Here is a 17,442-nt window from a genome sequence, read left to right on the forward strand (position 1 = left end):
CCATTTTAAATTCCTTGATTTAGGAGTAGACTGTTGCCATGTTCTAAGGACATCAGGATAGCAAAAGTCTGACAATGAGGGGTAAATTTGTTTTTGTAGAAGCAGAATGAGCCTTATCTGTGTGTGTCACAATCTTCATAGATTATTGTGAAATAATATTTACTTTGCCAAGTAACAAAATATTTTAAAAACAAATATAAATCACTTAAGGGCAAAGAAATTCACATAATGTTATCAAAAGCCACAGTCCAAGAAAACTTTTTTCTCTTAACATAGAGAGAAAACCAAATTCCAGTCTGATACAAACTTACTGTTAATAACAATTTTTGTTTATCTAGTTAATTTTAGTTTAATCTTAGAAAGTCCTTTCTGTAAATCTTGAAGAGGTAGTATTTTTGCAAAGACATCAGAATGAAACCATAGTTCTCTCTAATCACAAAAAGGCTTAAAAAGACAGGTTTAAAATCTGATTACAATTCAATTGGCAAAGTAACTTGGTTACTGCTGTGACACATAACACTTTAAGATAGTAACTAAAATTATGACTGATAATATTTCACCAGGACATATCAGATCTTTTTGAATTCTGTATAATTTCTAGAATATCTGTATTAGTAAGATTTACCATACAAAATAACCCAAGAAGATTTTTGACAGCACTTAATTGACAGCACTCCTCATGTACCTATAATATAATGAACCTAATTAGTTTAATATCTTTCTTTGGAATGCCTCAGGGGCCTTCTGAAGCACCCTCAAAGTTAGCTAGAAGTCAAAAGAACTTCATTAGAATTTGATCTTAGGAAGTTCTGTCAAAAATACCAAAGAGTTTAGAACACTCAGTCAGATAAAATCATAGATCTATGAAACAATAGTTATTCACTCAGTCGAAGTAACAATAAAAGATTTCAAAAGCAAATACAGAACAAATCTCTTAAGAAGTGAAGAAACTTAAAATCTGTCATCAAAAGACAGTTCAACGTCCCAAGAAAACTTGTACCATACGTAAGATTCTTTTCTTGGTTTCCACTTTCCACAAATCCTTATCACTTTCTATAGCAAACACTTTAGTCTCCCATTTAAAAACAGACACCTGAAAGTCAGACCTATTTATTTTTCCTTTCACAAAATGCAATTCCATTCCTCATAACTTATCCCACTTTCCTTAAGCAACCATGAACTGTCCTTTATATTAGCAATGGTAGATTGGTGAACATAAACACCAGTGATAATGTCTAAAAATTTTTGTTTTTCTTAGAGAACATCTGAGGATGGTACCAAACATATTCATTAATACTTCTAAACCCTTCACTTCTCTGTAAAAAAGAAAGCTATGCTATGCTATGCTATGCTAAGTCGTTTCAGTCGTGTCCGACTCTGTGCAACCCCAGAGACGGCAGCCCACCAGGCTCCCCCATCCCTGGGAGTCTCCAGGCAAGAACACTGGAGTGGGTTGCCATTTCCTTCTCCAATGCATGAAAGTGAAAAGAGAAAGTGAAGTCGCTCAGTCGTGTCCGACTCTTAGCGACCCCATGGACTGCAGCCTACCAGGCTCCTCCATCCATGGGATTTTCCAGGCAAGAGTACTGGAGTGGGGTGCCATTGCCTTCTCCAAAAAAGAAAGCTAGTGTTTAGTAATTACTGTTTCAGCATATTATTTCATTTGGAAATGGCCTAATTATTCAAACTTCTATCATTTAACTTAATTTAGCACAGCCCTAGAATTCAAGTTATCAAAACCTGGAGAAACTATTTTAGGTAGACATTCCTAAAGCATAATTATTCTTAATAGAGTTCATCTAAAAGCTCTTATCTCATTTACATTTTCTTTACTTAAAAGTCTATTCACATCAAGTTACTTTGTAAAATGGACTCAATATCTGGCCCAACTGTGGAATATGATGTTGCCAGAAGCCAAATAGCCCTATAAATTTTGAGCCTCCCTTTCTGTCTGCTGCTGCTGCTGCTGCTAAATCGCTTTAGTCGTGTCCGACTCTGTGCGACCCCTGAGACGGCAGCCCACCAGGCTCCTCCGTCCATGGGATTCTCCAGGCAAGAGTACTGGAGTGGGGTGCCATTGCCTTCTCCCCTTTTTGTCTAGAGAGTTTTAAATTCCACTGTCTTTTGTTTAGCCTTATGTAAAATCTCTTTATATTATTTAGCCCATTGTATTTCCCAAAACTTTATAGTCTGGGCTGGTCCCTGAAATTTGGAGGGGTTAATCTCCAATCCCAAGTGTTGGGGTCCCAGTCTACCCCTGCATTAGCTATTATCAAATGAACTCTCTTTTTGTTAACTTTGCTGCACCTCTTTCAATATTGAGCTTGTGCAAACTTTAGTGACTTTTTCAGCTACCAACTGGAAAGTGGAGACTTGGTCAGCTAAAATGTAGCTTTGACTTTGTAACATGGATAATCGTCCTTGCAAATCACATAATTCTTTAATTGTGACTTCTTTTCAACCAGTTTTAATTTGGTTTCCTGTACCTTATGGTAAGCAGAGAGGAGGATTCAGCCTCTCTGACCCAGTGAGGTCCATGCTTGTCCTTTCTCAATTGGCACAAGTCAAATTGGCACAAACATTCAATAACTTCAAAAGATTTGGCCTGATTTAATTTGGAGTCCCATTCTCACACGATCCAGTGTATATGCCCCCTTATTACTGCTAATAAGCAGTAAGGCAAATCTTCCCATCATGGAATGAAAACTTCATTAATCTTAACCTCTTTCTTCTTAAAGAGTGGTATTTTGTTTCACAAATACTGCTCACAGCACCAATTTATATTTTGCCCAAAGTTTGACTTCTGTGTTAGTTTTGAAAGGTTGCTGCTGCTACTGCTGCTAAGTCGTTTCAGTCGTGTCCGACTCTGTGCAACCCCAGAGATGGCAGCCCACCAGGCTCCCCCATCCCTGGGAGTCTCCAGGCAAGAACACTGGAGTGGGTTGCCATTTCCTTCTCCAGTGCATGAAAGTGAAGTCGCTCATTTATATCCGACTCCTAGCGACCCCATGGACTGCAGCCTACCAGGCTCCTCCATCCATGGGATTCGCCAGGCAAGAGTACTGGAGTGGGTTACCATTGCCTTCTCCAATTTAATAGAGGAGTATTTAACTTAATTTCAAAGTACAATGATTAAAAGAAAAGAGAAATAGAAACCATAGAGAAGAGAAACATCACATACATCAGCAAATTGGGCCGATGACCAACATATAGATTTAAGCAGCGAACTGAGAAGTCCCAAGTAAAAGCAACCTGGAGTCCCAGTTAGGAAAAAGTCTGGGGTAAGACTTCAAATTGCTGTTTGGGCGGTTCCCACTTATAATCCCTGGCTGCAAACTAATATCAGTTCATGCAAAAATGCAGCTCTGGTTTTACTTTAACGTTTTTGCAATGCTGCTTGTTTTATCTTGTGAGTCATAGTGAAAGTGAAAGTCGCTCAGTTGTATCCGACTCTTCGAGAGCCCATGGACTATAGCCTGCCAGGCTCCTCTGTTCATGGAATTCTCTAGGCCAGAATACTGGAGTGGGTAGCCATTCCCTTCTCCAGGGGATCTTCCCAACCCAGGAATTGAACCCAGGTCTCCCACATTGCAGGCAGAGTCTTTACCATCTGAGCTGCCAGAAAAGCCCATAAAATTTTTGTTAAACCTCAGGCATGGTTGGCCAGACCTCCAGGAGCTCAAGAAGTACCATTCCCTCTCTTATCTAAAGTACTGCCTGACTTGCTGTGCTTGTGGGTAGGCACAGAATCTGAGCAGTGTCCAGGCAGGTCAGAAGCAGGTCAGAGGCCTGCTCTCCTGCTTCTGAAGCCTGAACAAGACTTCCTCCATTTTAATTTCCCTACAGGACTCTCCTGGACACTCCCTAGTGTGATCAGGTGGCTGGAAGCAGAGATGATAGATGACTTTGGTGCCACACAAGCTTAATATCACATGCCACTTCTGCTGTTCATTTTGTTTGGGTATCCTTAGACAGTAATTTTATCTCTGAGTTTCTGTTTTCTCATTTGTAAAATGGGAACAATAATGTCTTCCTTTTGGGGTTGCTGTGATGAAGTGAGATTATATGTGGTTCCTGGGGGCCCCTAATTAACTGGATGAACTAAAGGTAGGGAAACAGCTTAATACAGTCCTCTTGCTCCCACATACATAGATAGAATAAAACAGTATCAAGAGAAGAGAAGAGGCTATGTCTCTGGTTACACAAACTGAGAAGTAGCCTAATCTGCTGCCTCTCTGTGCTTCCTAATCTGTTCCTGGCTCTCACTCCCCACTACATGCTCTCCCTGCGATGCAGGTGAGCGCGGATGGGGACTCCACCGGGACCAAGATGCATCTTCCTACATGCCTCTCTCCCCTCACCACTTCCTCCCCCAGCTATCTCTCTTCTGTACATCAATGTCTTCTAGAGCCTTGCTCCTCAAAGTGTGTCCAAGGATCTGCATTTTTAAAAATCCCCAGAGGATTCAACCCCAGGAGATACATGTGAGCTGAGAAGCACTAGATGGCGGTCTAGAGCAACTCCATCTAAAATGCATAAGACAGCTTTCTGAGTTTGATGGTGTTTGATACTGTTACTGGAAATTTTATCTCAAGCCACAAGAGTATATCCACATTACTTTAGAAAATCAGTATTTCATTCATCCTGGGAGAGTATATTCCTGATCTCCACCATAGGACACTAATATTGATTTGCTATTAAAAAAAAGAAATCATTTTAATCAAAATACTACAGAATATGATTTTAAAGGTACATCACATTTAGATTTGTATGAGACGATTCTTCTCTATGCTTCCCTATTACCAGGTTAACTACTTTTAGTGTTTTTTATTTCTCCTTGTATTTACTTTTATCTTTCTATTGCTATTTCTTGAATTTTTTCCACCTAAACTTTAAACTTTTCATTTTGTATTGGGGTATATTTTTTGGACTTTTATGTTTAGATTTTATCTGTAGATTTCCTGCTATGGAATTAAAGATTTAGCTTTCCTACCAGCCCTCCCCTCAACATACACCAAAATATACATATACATTTCCCCCTGCCATCCTCCCAAAAGAGCTGAATCACTAGAGTCAATATTCAGTTCTTATATTATGATCATGATTATTGTTCAATTTTTTGTATTCCCTGGATTTAGCAATTATTTTATCATTTGCTTGGTTTTTAATACACTAGTTAATTCAATCCCAAAGCTTCCAAATGAACTAAATATTTTGCATATGTCTAAAAACAGCAGATAATCAGTTTTATTTTCTTCTAGAGACATCCCTCCTGGAGTATCTATCTTTGGATTCTAGGCTGGGGTTACTTGCTTTCTTTATCTGGAAACGTTGCTGACATCCCAGGTCTTTCTCATCATCCCTTTCCTGTGTTTAGCCTCACTTCTTTCCTAGTTTAGTTCATTATTTTTCTGAAGCACATCCTCCAGTAGCTTTCTAAGAAAGAGTGTGTGCAAGGTCAAGTTTTTGAGAACTTGTTTGGCTTAAAATGTCTTTGAAGTGAAGTGAAGTGAAGTCACTCAGTGGTGTCCGACTCTTTGCGACCCCATGGACTGTAGCCTACCAGGCTTCTCAGTCCATGGGATTTTCCAGGCAAGAGTACTGGAGTGGGTTATCATTTCCTTCTCCAGGGGATCTTCCCAACCCAGGGATTGAACCCAGGTCTCCTGCATTGTAGACAGATGCTTTTACCCTATGAGCCACCAGGGAAGCCCAAAAATGTCTTTACCCTCATACTTAATAATCATGTAGACAGATATATGCTACCGCTGCTGCTGCTGCTAAGTCGCTTCAGTCGTGCCCAACTCTGTGTGACCCCATAGATGGCAGCCCACCAGGCTCCCCCATCCCTGGGATTCTCCAGGCAAGAACACTGGAGTGGGTTGCCACTTCCTTCTCCAAATGAAGGAAAAGTGAAAGTGAAGTCGCTCAGTTGTGTCCAACTCTTAGCGACCCCATGGACTGCAGCCTACCAGGCTCCTCCGTCCATGGGATTTTCCAGGCAAGAGTTCTGGAGTGGGGTGCCATTGCCTTCTCCAAATCTACTAAGTTGTAAATAATTTTCTTCAAAATTTTGTGGGCATTGCTTTATTGTTTGGGGCTGACTCAGAAAAACGCAACCAATGAAAGGTCCCAGGGGTGGTGGCATTGGCTGTATCATTGTTGAGCCCACCATCACCAAATATGTCAAGGTCACTAGGCTTGAATCTTTGAACAGAGTCCCCTGGAGACAGATATGCAGCGAGACGCTTGCTGTGTCTCCTCCTCTCCTAGGGGCTGTATGGCCACTGTCCCTCTACCCCTACCTCCATCAGTTTACCTTCAAAATATGATATGAGAACAAGGATTAAGTTCTCTTGATTATGACCCATTTTCACTCTTGCCTCTCAAGTCACTAAACTGAAATGTGTTGGAACCTCTGTAACCATTTACAGATTACCAGTTAGAGACAGGTTTCTTTTCCAGATCAGTCCCTTTATACATGTTCATTCTTCTTAATTTCATTCTTGGAGGGTAACCTTAACCTCCAATTTTGGGGTTACTATGTTGTAGCCCTCTCACAGTCACATTCTCTGTGCCATTTCTGGAATGCCAGTATCCAGAACACCTCCCACAAACCACATTGCTTCTAACACCTAAACAGCCCCTCCTGCCCCACCCCCATTTAGCAGGTCATGTGGTTACCCTATTCCAGAAAGCCTCAGGTTGCTTCCTGGCAGAGCCTATCTGTGCATTCCAGGATTGAAATTCTGAATAATCCCCCACATGAATGCCCACAGGCATCACCTTGCTCTCAAGGGAAAGAACTGGGGACAGACAGGTTGAGCGACTTGCCCCTGGACACCTAGTCCTGGGAACCTGTGAGATAAAGAAAGTGGCTCTTCCTTTCTTGGTCAGCTGCCCAGGTGGTGATGGGGTTACAATGCCTCCTGGCAACTCAGATCCCCACAGACCCCTTGGGTGGAGAATTAGCAAAGATAAGAGGATGAGTCTTAGCTCTTAAATGTCAGACCTCCTTCTGGCTACACCACCAGCTAATTATGAGGCCAGGGCCAGCATTAGCAACCCTGACCCTACCCCACCCCACCCCGCTTACCCCAGGACCCCACCTGGCAATAGGTCACAATGCTCCAGCTGCCCAACCAACCAGAATGACTGACCAAAGTGGGAGGAGGTGAGGAGGGTTTGGTGAGTGGGCGTGTGAGGAGGGGGAGATTCCTAAACAGTCCAACTCCCCACTGCCTGAGCCTACCCTTGAGGTCTGCCACCACCCCCTCCCACGCTCCCACTCCTCCTCTCGCCCAGCACTAGTCCTTCCTGTAACCTCCACCTTCCTCCATGACCCACCTCTGCTTACCCAGGCCCGAAGCTGCTGTTTCTCCTACCCCAGGCCCTCCCAGGGGCATGGATGCAGGGGAGGGATCAGCTAGTCCAGTGGGTCCGTGTGTGTCCCCCTGGGGCCCTAGCAGGGCCCAGGTCCTGGATAGTGTCCTTGGACTGGGGGCACTGGGGCTGACAATTCGGGCCATCTTTTCCACAACTGGCCCAGCCTTGCTGCTGCTGCTGCTACTGGTCAGCTTCCTGGCCTTCGACATGCTCCACCGGTAAGTGGACTGCAGCCTACAGGTTGGGCAGGTGAGCAAACCATCAGCCTCCCCAAACCCAGCTGCCGCCCTTTCTCTCCACAGGCCTGCAGGTCCCACCTGGTCACAGCACACACATCTTACAAGAGGCCAGAGTCAGGGGGCCGGCGAGGGTCCGGAACAGCAGGAGGCTCCACCCGCAGTGGCAGTCGCAGGACGACTCAGCCTCCAGGAGGCTCTGTTGCTGCTGTGCCTGGGCGCGGGGTTGCTCCTGGGAGCCCGCGGTGTGCCCTTGACCCTGCTTGCCCTTGCTTTTTGCCTTCATCCTTGGACTTGAGTGTCCTCCGGAAATACACTGGCCATGCTGTTTCCTCAGGCTTCCTTTCCTCCACCCTAGGTTGGGAAGGTGGGAGGATACTCCTTTATCCCCCAGCCTGCATCTTGGGGGACCTCTGGCCTCACAATGTGGACAGTGGATACCTAAGTCTGAGTCTGAGGGCATCAGTAAAATGTGAGATAAGGGACAGGGAGCCCAGTGCAGGGTATGGAGCCATCTCAGAACCTGTAGGTTGGGGGAGGCTATTCTGGCCTCCTCTGTGATTCTAGAGAACTTCTCTTGAAAGAATTAAAAGAGTGAAGCAGGGCTGGATACAGGCCAGCAGGGAAGGGAGGGCTCCAAAGAGGGCTTTCCACAAGAAAACGTGACAGACTACATCTGTGGGCTCACCAGGCTCCCCTAAAGCCTGAAGGGTCCACGAGAGAGGCTCAGGTAAACCTCACACCCAGCAATGGTCCCTCTCTTGGCTGGCCCCCACCCTGATCCAGGTCATAATAGGGCTCCTCTGGGGAGGGTGGGGGCACTGAGAGTGGGGGCTCAACTCTGGCTGCCAGGCTGTCCTGGGTGCGGCAGGAAGCAACATGACTTAGGTGGCTCTGCCCAGAGGTAAGACCCAGGCCCCAGTTCAAAGCCCCACCACACCCATGCTGGTCCCTCCTGATCCCTCTGCACCCACACCTGCCCTGAGGTCCCAGGCATCTCCAGGGCTGCTCCTGCAGCTGGCCTGGCCCTCTCCCTAGGTGCACCAACCACGATGCAGCAGCTACGAATGGAGACAGATGCCATCGGGGCCGGTGAGGGGCCGCAGCGTGCGGTGCCCTGGTCAGCCTGGGTCTCTCGGGAGGGCTGGGTGCGCTGGTGCATGTGTCACGTGCCCCCGAGCTGGACCCAGTGGTGGACTACATCTGGCTGGCGGCAGCCACTGCAGCGTGTGCTGTGGGGTCTGGAGGGGGTCCTCTACCTGCTGCTGGCCCTGATGCTGTGTCACGCGCTCTTCACCACCGGCTCCCACCTCCTGAGCTCCCTGTGGCCCGTGGCGGCTGCGGTGTGGCGCCATCTGCTGCCGGCTGTCCTGCTGCTGCTGCTCAGTGCCCTCCCTGCGCTGCTCTTCACCGCCTCCTTCCTGCTGCTGTTTTCCACACTACTGAGCCTCGTGGGCCTCCTCACCTCCATGTCTCACCCAGGCAACGCTCAGGACTTAGACCAATAGAAGGGCAACCCCATCCCGCTGCTTGTGTCTGTTGAGCCCTGGCCTAGGGCCTGAGACCCAGGGGAAAGGGAGGGCAGTGGGACCAGGGCCTTTCTGTGTCAGCAGGCCCCCAACCTACAGTCTCTAGCTGGGACTGGGCGGGACATGGGTGATATTGCTGGAACTGGCAGGTTATAGACTGGCCTGACCTCTGGGCACCTCCCTCAAGCTGATGCTGCAGGTACTTGGTGTGGAAGGCCAGAAATTTTGAGAAGAGATGTTAGGGCAGAAGGCTCAGCCAGGAGCAGAGCGTGGCCAAGCCATCAAGAGTTTCCACGTGCATGTGCTGATGCTACTGGGGCCCCTTTAGCAGCTGGCAGTATCTTTTTCTTGCAGCTGCTCAACTATCTCAGCGTTAGACTCATAGCAACTTATACCTGTATTTACCATTTCCCCCACCAACCGCCTCTTTTCACTTGCCCAGGCTCTAGAAAGGGCTCAATGACAGAAATGTAGCTGAGAGAGGGCTAGCCAGAATCCTCATGAGACCTCAGCTTTCACCTTCCAGATGTTTCTGCCCAAGCATTCCCCGCTCCCTAGACTTCCTACCTCCTGCCTCGTCCACATCCCCAAGTCTGGGAAATGAGCCAACCAACACAGTGAGTTTCCCAGGGAGAGCTTACTCTTTAAGACTCCTGAGGTTTGCTATGGAAAAACAAACAAGAAATCCCATTTCACCCACCTATGCAGTGTGTGACCTTGGCCAATTAATTCTTTTGAGCCTTGGTATGAAGTGGGTCCTGTCATGGAGTTGCTGTGAATCAAAGGCAATAATATCTGTGTGTGAAGTACTTTGTAAAGACCAGAAAATTGTAAGCTATTGTATGGAACTCTAAAGAGCAGAAAGCTTCTCTAGGCCTTCAGAGAAATGTTCTGTCCTGGATACAGTTTGGACCCTACAATGGTAAACGGAGGATGGATGAGTGTGAACAAGAGGTAAAAGGTCGTATGCCATGAAATCTCAAAATATGCAGGTGTTGAACTCTTCTGACTGTGAAATGCTCGGTGGGGCTTGGTGCTGGGAGACGGCTTGCACAGCCATGTGAGTGCGGAAAACATAGCCCAGGGGTTTCTAAAACCAACCCAACAAGCTGTTTACAACACCAGGAGAGCCTTGGAAGGTGGCATCCCTCGATGCCCAGGATGCTGGCTTTTCACATCTCAGCTAACCCTCCAGACAAAACAGTGAGTGATTAGTCACTACAAGTAAGACACATGATAGGTAAGACCCACCCACCTGACCCTCACCCCACTCCAGGCCTCCACTTAGTCCCTGACCCTCTCCAATTCCTAGCCAGACTTGATCCCACTACATACATCACCCTAAAACCCTCACTCCTGTATCCCTCAACTAAAAGCCTCCTCTCTGGCCACCTAAATACTCAAGCCCTGTGAACCAGCCCCTAGAACCCATGTTCATTTTTGCTAAAACCCATTCGCTGTGGAGTTTCATAACCCTGTGTGCCACTGATCAGATGCCTTCAGCATCAGCTCCTGAAACCCGAGACACAGTCCTTCCTTCCTTTTTCCTTCCTGTTCTCCCTGAAATATGGCCTGGTAGCAAGGGCAAGGCAGGCCATGGAAGTGGCAAAGCGTCATAGCTAGCATGGGCTCTGGTGTATTAGCTCAAGCTGGGCTTGAATCCCAGCACTGCACTTTCCAGTCCCACAGCTTTGGCAAAAATTGCTAACCCTTCTTGAACTTAATTTTTCTGTTGGTTAAAATACAGGCAAGCATACCTGTCCTGGGGCACCCATGGGGCATCTGGTATGTGGGCAAAATTCCTGGACTGACTCCTCACACCACAAACTGTAGCTATGCTATTATTACTATTCCATTTTAGAGATGAGAAGTCAGGCACAGGATAGGTACTTGCCTATGGTAAGGTCAGGTTGTTTGAGTCCTAGTCCAGCCTGACAGGCTACTAAAGAGAAAGCAATGGAGGAAATACAACCTCACTAAAGACCGCAGGGCTTCTCAGTGCCCATTGTTTAAGCTCCTGTCAGAGATGAAGCCTGGATGCCAATCTTGGGCCCCTCGCTAACTTGGCTGTGCATTGTTGGCCAGGGATATCACTCTGGAGCCTTGGAACCATTCTAATTGAGAGAGGAGGTTTTGGCCCAAACCAGACACACTGAGGAGCAGGATTTTGGCAGGAGCAAGGAGAAAGCCTTCTTCCCTTCACCATGTAAACAAATATCTTCTACCCTCCTGTATTGCTGGTGTGAGGTAGGGTGGCACAGGCAGATCAGAGACCAAATGGGCAATACCTATCAAATTAGATTAACACATAGCCTGTGACCCAAAATGCTATGTGACACACAGCAACCCAAGAAAAATTCTCCCAAAGGCCCAAGATGGTCTTGCTCCTCAAAGTGTGGTCCCAAAGCCAACAGTATCAGCATCACCTGGAAACTGGCTACACATGTAGAGTTCCAGGCCTCATCCCAGGAGTCATGAATCAGAGCCTGCATTTTTAACAAAACTCCCAGAGGATACTCTGGGAGAAGTTTGAGAAGCACTACAGGTGGGGGAATATGTTGAAGGGATATGTCTGAGAATGGAGCACTGTGGAGATGAGGCAGCAGTTAGAAGGGGTGGAAGTTATACAGATTGATCTTGAAATCCCAGCATTGAGTGAAAAATAGCTGAACGAGAAATAATAGAATTCTTTTCACACAAATTTAAAACGCATGCCAGTAAAACCAGACACTTTTAAAAAAGAATAAAAAATAGAATGGAATGGCCAACTCTAGAGTCAGGCAAATGGGATGGAGTATGCAGGTAAAGGGAAAGTGAGGAACCTTGCAGAGAGGAAAGAAAAACGTAATTCTTGAAATTACTTTAAATGTAGACAAAGTCATCCGTTTAGACTTAAATCACTTAATAATGCAAGCCTGGGGAGAATTAACATGCTGGAAAGAAGTTCTAAGCCTTTCCATTTGGGCCAAGAAAGGAAAGCTGTTCCACAGGCCTGAGTCACCAGGGCTTCTTTGAGGCCGGACCCCGCAGCGAGCTCAGGTGGGGTTGGGGTAGGGGTGGGGATCCAGTAACTTCTGTAGCCTGGCCAGAAAAGTAAATCCGATCAGGTGGAGCATAAAGAACCGGAGCGGAGGAGGTGTCAGCCGCGAGGGGTCTTGCATTTGAGAAAGTGAGACGGGTTCCACAGCGGCACACACGCACCCTGGGGGGCGACTAGGAGCAGGAGCGCCCGGTAAGATTTTCTCCTGCCCCAAAGACCCGGAAGCAATGAGTAAGAGCGGCCAGGATGCGGGAGGGTCCCAGAGGACGGTGTCAGGGAGCTCACAAAGCTGCGGGCGCCACTTCAGCTAGAGGTGTGAGTGACCACCCTGGTGGGAAAAAGAGGGATCCCTGGAAGGGGTCAGGGCGGCGCCAGGGAACCGCTCTGGACCAGCTACGGGGAGCCGGGAGGGGGCGCTCTTACCCAGACGCGGCTCCGCGCGCTAGAGGGTGAGCAGAGCGACCGTGCTCGCAGTCGGTGGCCACGAGCCTGGGCCGGGGCCGAGGGGCGGGAGGGGGCGACTGGGCCCCGAGGGGAGGAGAAAGGGGGGGCCTACGTTGCTCTGGGAGGTTGCCCCAGGTGCAGGGGCCGGGTAAGGGGCGCATAGGCTCAGGGGCACCGGAGAGGGGTCTGGGCGACAGCTGGAGAGCTCCAAGCTGGCGCGTTGACCGTGGAGGCAATGCAGTGAGCAAGGGCCTGATGTTGGGAAGAAAATCCCAAACCTAGCCAGAGATCAGAGGGCTGTGGGCACCCACGCAGGGAAGTGCTAGCTATCCCCGTAAATCAACACCTTACCTCCACCTTCACCCCCCGCTCCCCCACCCCCGGAATCATAGTCTGCAGACTAGATGCCAGGCGTGGCCCCCTGGCGGAGACCTCCAGCTCTGATTTCGAAGAGTCGGACTTGGCTGCGTGTGGGACGGAAGCGAAGAGGAGGAGACGTGTCTCACGGCTCGGTCCTAAAACGGGCGGTGGGTGAACGGGTAGATCCTGGGGCCGGGAAGGAGCTTCTCCCGCCCACTGTCTTCACAGTGGCGGCTTCATTGACTACAAAATCTCTTTAACCCAAATCCCTAGCCTAGGTTCCCTAGCCAAAAACCCAGAGACAACAAGGGCAGAGCTCCTGAGAATCCTGGAGAAGGAAGGGCCCAATCTGGTGAACTTCACTGTCCCCGACTGCTGTCCTAATCCTAGTCTATTCTTCCATTCTTCCTAGGGTAAAGAGCTGTATTTTGTGAGGTTCCGTCAGGATCTAGATGTACATCAGCTCACTTTGGACAAGTCATTTGCTGCGGTGCAAACATCTCTATTACCTTTCAGATATTTTCATCTTAAAAATAAAAGAACTTAAGAGGTGTAGCTTTTACCATATTTTCTGGCCTGTGTCTTCAAATGTCTAACCAAAATACAGTTTTAAAACTGATATGTGATACTGCATACTTAAAAATATTTGTAACATATATGAAAGTTGTAAAGCCCTCTAAGCCCAAAGATACCACTTCCGTCTAAAAGCCAGAAATAAGAGGATAGGACCTCTTTCTTCATGTTCAACTTCTGATTTGTACCAGCCGGAATTCACAGACAATGACATATGGAAATGCTGCTCACTGGTACCGTTGACTGGATTCTGATTTTGAAAGAACTGCTTCTAAATTTCCACCATTGAGAATTACTGTCAAGTTTTGATAGTTCACCTTTATCCAGTCAAATTCCCTTCTATTCCTAGTTTGCTAGCAGTTTTGATAATGAGTGGAGGTTGAATGATAAAATTTTTTTGCATCTACTCCAAGGACTATTTTGCTCAAAATTCTCCAAGCCAGGCTTCAACAGTACGTGAACCATGAACTTCCAGATGTTCAAGCTGGATTTAGAAAAGGCAGAAGAACCAGAGATCAAATTGCCAACATCCGTTGGATCATTGAAAAAACAAGAGTTCCAGAAAAACACCTACTTCTGCATTATTGACTATGCCACAGCCTTTGACTGTGTGGATCACAACAAACTGTGGAAAATTCTCAAAGAGATGGGAATACGAGACCACCTTACCTGCCTCCTGAGAAATCTGTATGCAGGTCAAGAAGCAACAGTTAGAACCAGATGTGGAACAACAGACTGGTTCCAAATAGGGAAAGGAGTATGTCAAGGCTTGTATATTGTCACCCTGCTTATTTAACTTATATGCAGAGCACATAATGCAAAATGCCAGGCACCAGTTGGACTCAAGATTGCTGGGAGAAATATCAATAACCTCAGATATGCAGATGACACCACCCTTATGGCAGAAAGTGAAGAACTAAAGAGCCTCTTGATGAAAGTGAGAGACTGAAAAAGCTGGCTTAAAACTCAACATTCAGAAAACGAAGATTATGGCATCCGGTCCCATCACTTCATGGCAAATAGATGGGAAAACAGTGACAGACTTTATTTTGGGGGGCTCCAAATCACTGCAGATGGTCACTGCAGCCATGAAATTAAAAGACGCTTTCTCCTTGGAAGAAAAGCTATGACCAACCTAGACTGCATACTGAAAAACAGGGACATTACCTTGCCAACAAAGGTCTAGTCAAAGCTATGGTTTTTCCAGTAGTCAGGTATGGATGTGAAAGTTGGACTATAAAGAAAGCTGAGCGGCAAAGAATTGATGCTTTTGAACTGTGGTGTTGGAAAAGACTCTTGAGAGTCCCTTGGATTACAAGGAGATCCAACCAGTCCATCCTAAAGGAAATCAGTCCTGAATATTCATTGGAAGGACTGATGCTGAAGCTGAAACTCCAATATTTGGCCACCTGATGTGAAGAACCGACTCAATGGAAAAGACCCTGATGATGGGAAAGATTGAAGGTGGAAGGAGAAGGGACGACAAAGGATGAGATGGTTGGATGGTATCACCAACTCGATGGACATGAGTTTGAGCAAGCTCCAGGAGTTGGTGATGGACAGGGAAGCCTGGCATGCTGCAATCCATTGGGTTGCAAAGAGTCAGACATGACTGAGTCACTGAACTAAACTGACAAGGACTGTTTATTCTGCTTTATTCTGTTTATGTGGTGAATTAAATTTTTAGGTGTCTTTTAATGTTAAACCACTACCGGAAAGAAGCACATCCTGTTTTTCTTGTTTGTTTGGCTGGACTGCATTGCTTTCAGGATCTCCTGACCAGGGATTGAACCCAGGCCACAGCAGTGAAAGCCCAGAATCCTAACCACTAGTCCACCAGCCACCAGTGAACTACCCTAGCTCCCTCTTGACTTACATATAATTCATACATTTTACATACAAATAAATGCACAAGTATTTATTCAATAAATAAATAAATTTTTTTATTTATTTATTGGGTTCAATAAATATTTATTGGGTTCAATAAATTTTTACATATTTGTCTGTTTGTGTGTGTACCCAGATAACTACCACCCAGATAGAACTTTCCCATTGTCCCAGAAAGTTCCATCATGCCCTTTCCCAATTAGTATCTCCCTCAAAAGGTAATCACGATTCTGATTTCTATCAGCATAGATTGTTGAAACCTGTGCAGAATCTATGCAGCCTATTGTTGAAACTGTGCAGAATAAAACCATACAAGATGTACTCTAGTGTCTGACTTCTTTCAGGATTACATCTGTGAGATTTACCCATATCTTTGCATCTATCAGGATTTTGTTTTCCTTTATATCAATCTCATTGCATGGGAAAACTATTTATTCACTCTTGTTGATGGACATTTGGCTTGTTTCCAAGTTTTGGATACTATGAAAAAACATTCTATGAATATTCTTGTGCAAGTTTTTTGGTAGATCTTTCTAGATGTACAGATCTCTTGAAGTGAAATTGTCAAATCACAGAGAATGTAAATGTTCAACTTTAGTAAATGCTACCCAATAATTTCCAAAGTGAGTTGTACCATGCAGTGGTTCCACTGCTTTTTTTCAGCCTATCCAGCTAATTCATATGGTATTTACATTTCTGTTTCTTGTTTTCACTTTTGCTTGGGTGATTTCTGAGAGAAGGAAATAGCATCTTTACTCTGTCACCTTCAGACTGTACAATCTCTTTTTTTTTTTAGTGGCACAGCAAACAGGATCTTAGTCCCCCAACTGGGAATGGAATCTATGCCCCCTGCAGTGGAAGCTTGGAGCCTTAACCACTGGACTGCTAGGGAAGTCCCTCTTTCCTTTTTAAAGCCAAGAATGCATGATTGGTTTAACATTCAAATATAATCAATGGACTTCACCATATTATCAAACTGAAAAGCATACATGATTATTTCCTTAGACATAGAAAAGGCATTTGGCAAAATACAATATCTATTTCTGATTTAAAATAAAAACAAAACCTCTCAGCAAATTGGCAGTAGAAGGAAACTTCCTCAACTTTACAGAGGGCATCTATGATAAATCTACAGTTAATCTCACACTTAATGGTGAAAAACTGAATATTTTTTCCTCTGAGATCAGGAACAAGATAAGTACGTCTGTTCTCACCATTTCTATTTAACATTGTCCTGGATGTCCTAGCCAGGCCATAAGGCAAGAAATATAAATAAAAAGCATACAGACTGGAAAGCAAGAAGTGTCTTTATTCACAGACAACAAAATTGTGTAAGTAGAGAATCCTATGCTGCTGCTGGTAAGTCACCTCAGTCGTGTCCGACTCTGTGCAACCCCAGAGACAGCAGCCCACCAGGCTGCCCCGTCCCTGGGATTCTCCAGGCAAGAACACTGGAGTGGGTTGCCATTTCCTTCTCCAATGCTTGAAAGTGAAAAGTGAAAGGGAAGTCCCTCAGTCATGTCCAACTCTTAGCGGCCCCATGGACTGCAGCCTACTAGGCTCCTCCATCCATGGGATTTTCCAGGCAAGAGTACTGGAGTGGGGTGCCATTGCCTTCTCCGATGGAGTCTATCAAAAAGCTACTAGAATAACTGAATTTAGCAAAGTAATGTGTACATGATTGTAGTTATGATACAAGGTCAAAATACAAAATCAATTGTATTTTTCTGTACTAGCAGTGAATGATCAGAAAAAGATACTTTAAAATCTCTCTTACAATAAAATAACGTGGGACCTGGGGGTATCTGACAAAAGATACGACAGATCTATACATGGATAACAACAACATATTGCTGAGAGTAATTAAAGAAGATCTAAATAAATGGAGAGATATATCTTGCTCATTGGGTTAGATGACTCAGTAAGATCTCAAGTGTTTTCAAATTGATCTATGTGCTCAATACAATTGCTAAATCTCAGAATTTGT

General features: G+C 45.7%; 2 protein-coding genes and 1 long non-coding RNA gene across 3 annotated transcripts; all 3 read left to right on the forward strand.

Annotated features, from left to right (window-relative positions):
* The first annotated feature begins 7,166 nt into the window (after positions 1–7,166).
* On the forward strand, positions 7,167–7,954 carry C13H20orf141 (chromosome 13 C20orf141 homolog). The gene is made up of 2 exons (XM_086333125.1): positions 7,167–7,604; positions 7,689–7,954. Exons 1-2 carry the CDS (start codon positions 7,339–7,341, stop codon positions 7,918–7,920), a joined length of 498 nt encoding a protein of 165 aa, XP_086189251.1. The 5' UTR covers positions 7,167–7,338; the 3' UTR covers positions 7,921–7,954.
* A 505-nt stretch (positions 7,955–8,459) lies between these two features.
* Positions 8,460–9,143, forward strand: TMEM239 (transmembrane protein 239). The gene has a single exon (XM_086333160.1). It carries the CDS (start codon positions 8,675–8,677, stop codon positions 9,128–9,130), a length of 456 nt encoding a protein of 151 aa, XP_086189286.1. The 5' UTR covers positions 8,460–8,674; the 3' UTR covers positions 9,131–9,143.
* A 3,107-nt stretch (positions 9,144–12,250) lies between these two features.
* Positions 12,251–13,562, forward strand: LOC147360671 (uncharacterized). Its single transcript, XR_015139326.1, has 2 exons — positions 12,251–12,383; positions 13,408–13,562. It is a non-coding gene; the product is annotated as an uncharacterized LOC147360671 (long non-coding RNA).
* Positions 13,563–17,442: the final 3,880 nt, after the last annotated feature.

The sequence above is a fragment of the Bos grunniens genome, chromosome 13 (assembly GCF_055505025.1).
Source record: "Bos grunniens cultivar Pamir isolate PY7600 chromosome 13, Bosgru_T2T1.0, whole genome shotgun sequence".
Classification (NCBI taxonomy): Eukaryota; Metazoa; Chordata; class Mammalia; order Artiodactyla; family Bovidae; genus Bos; species Bos grunniens.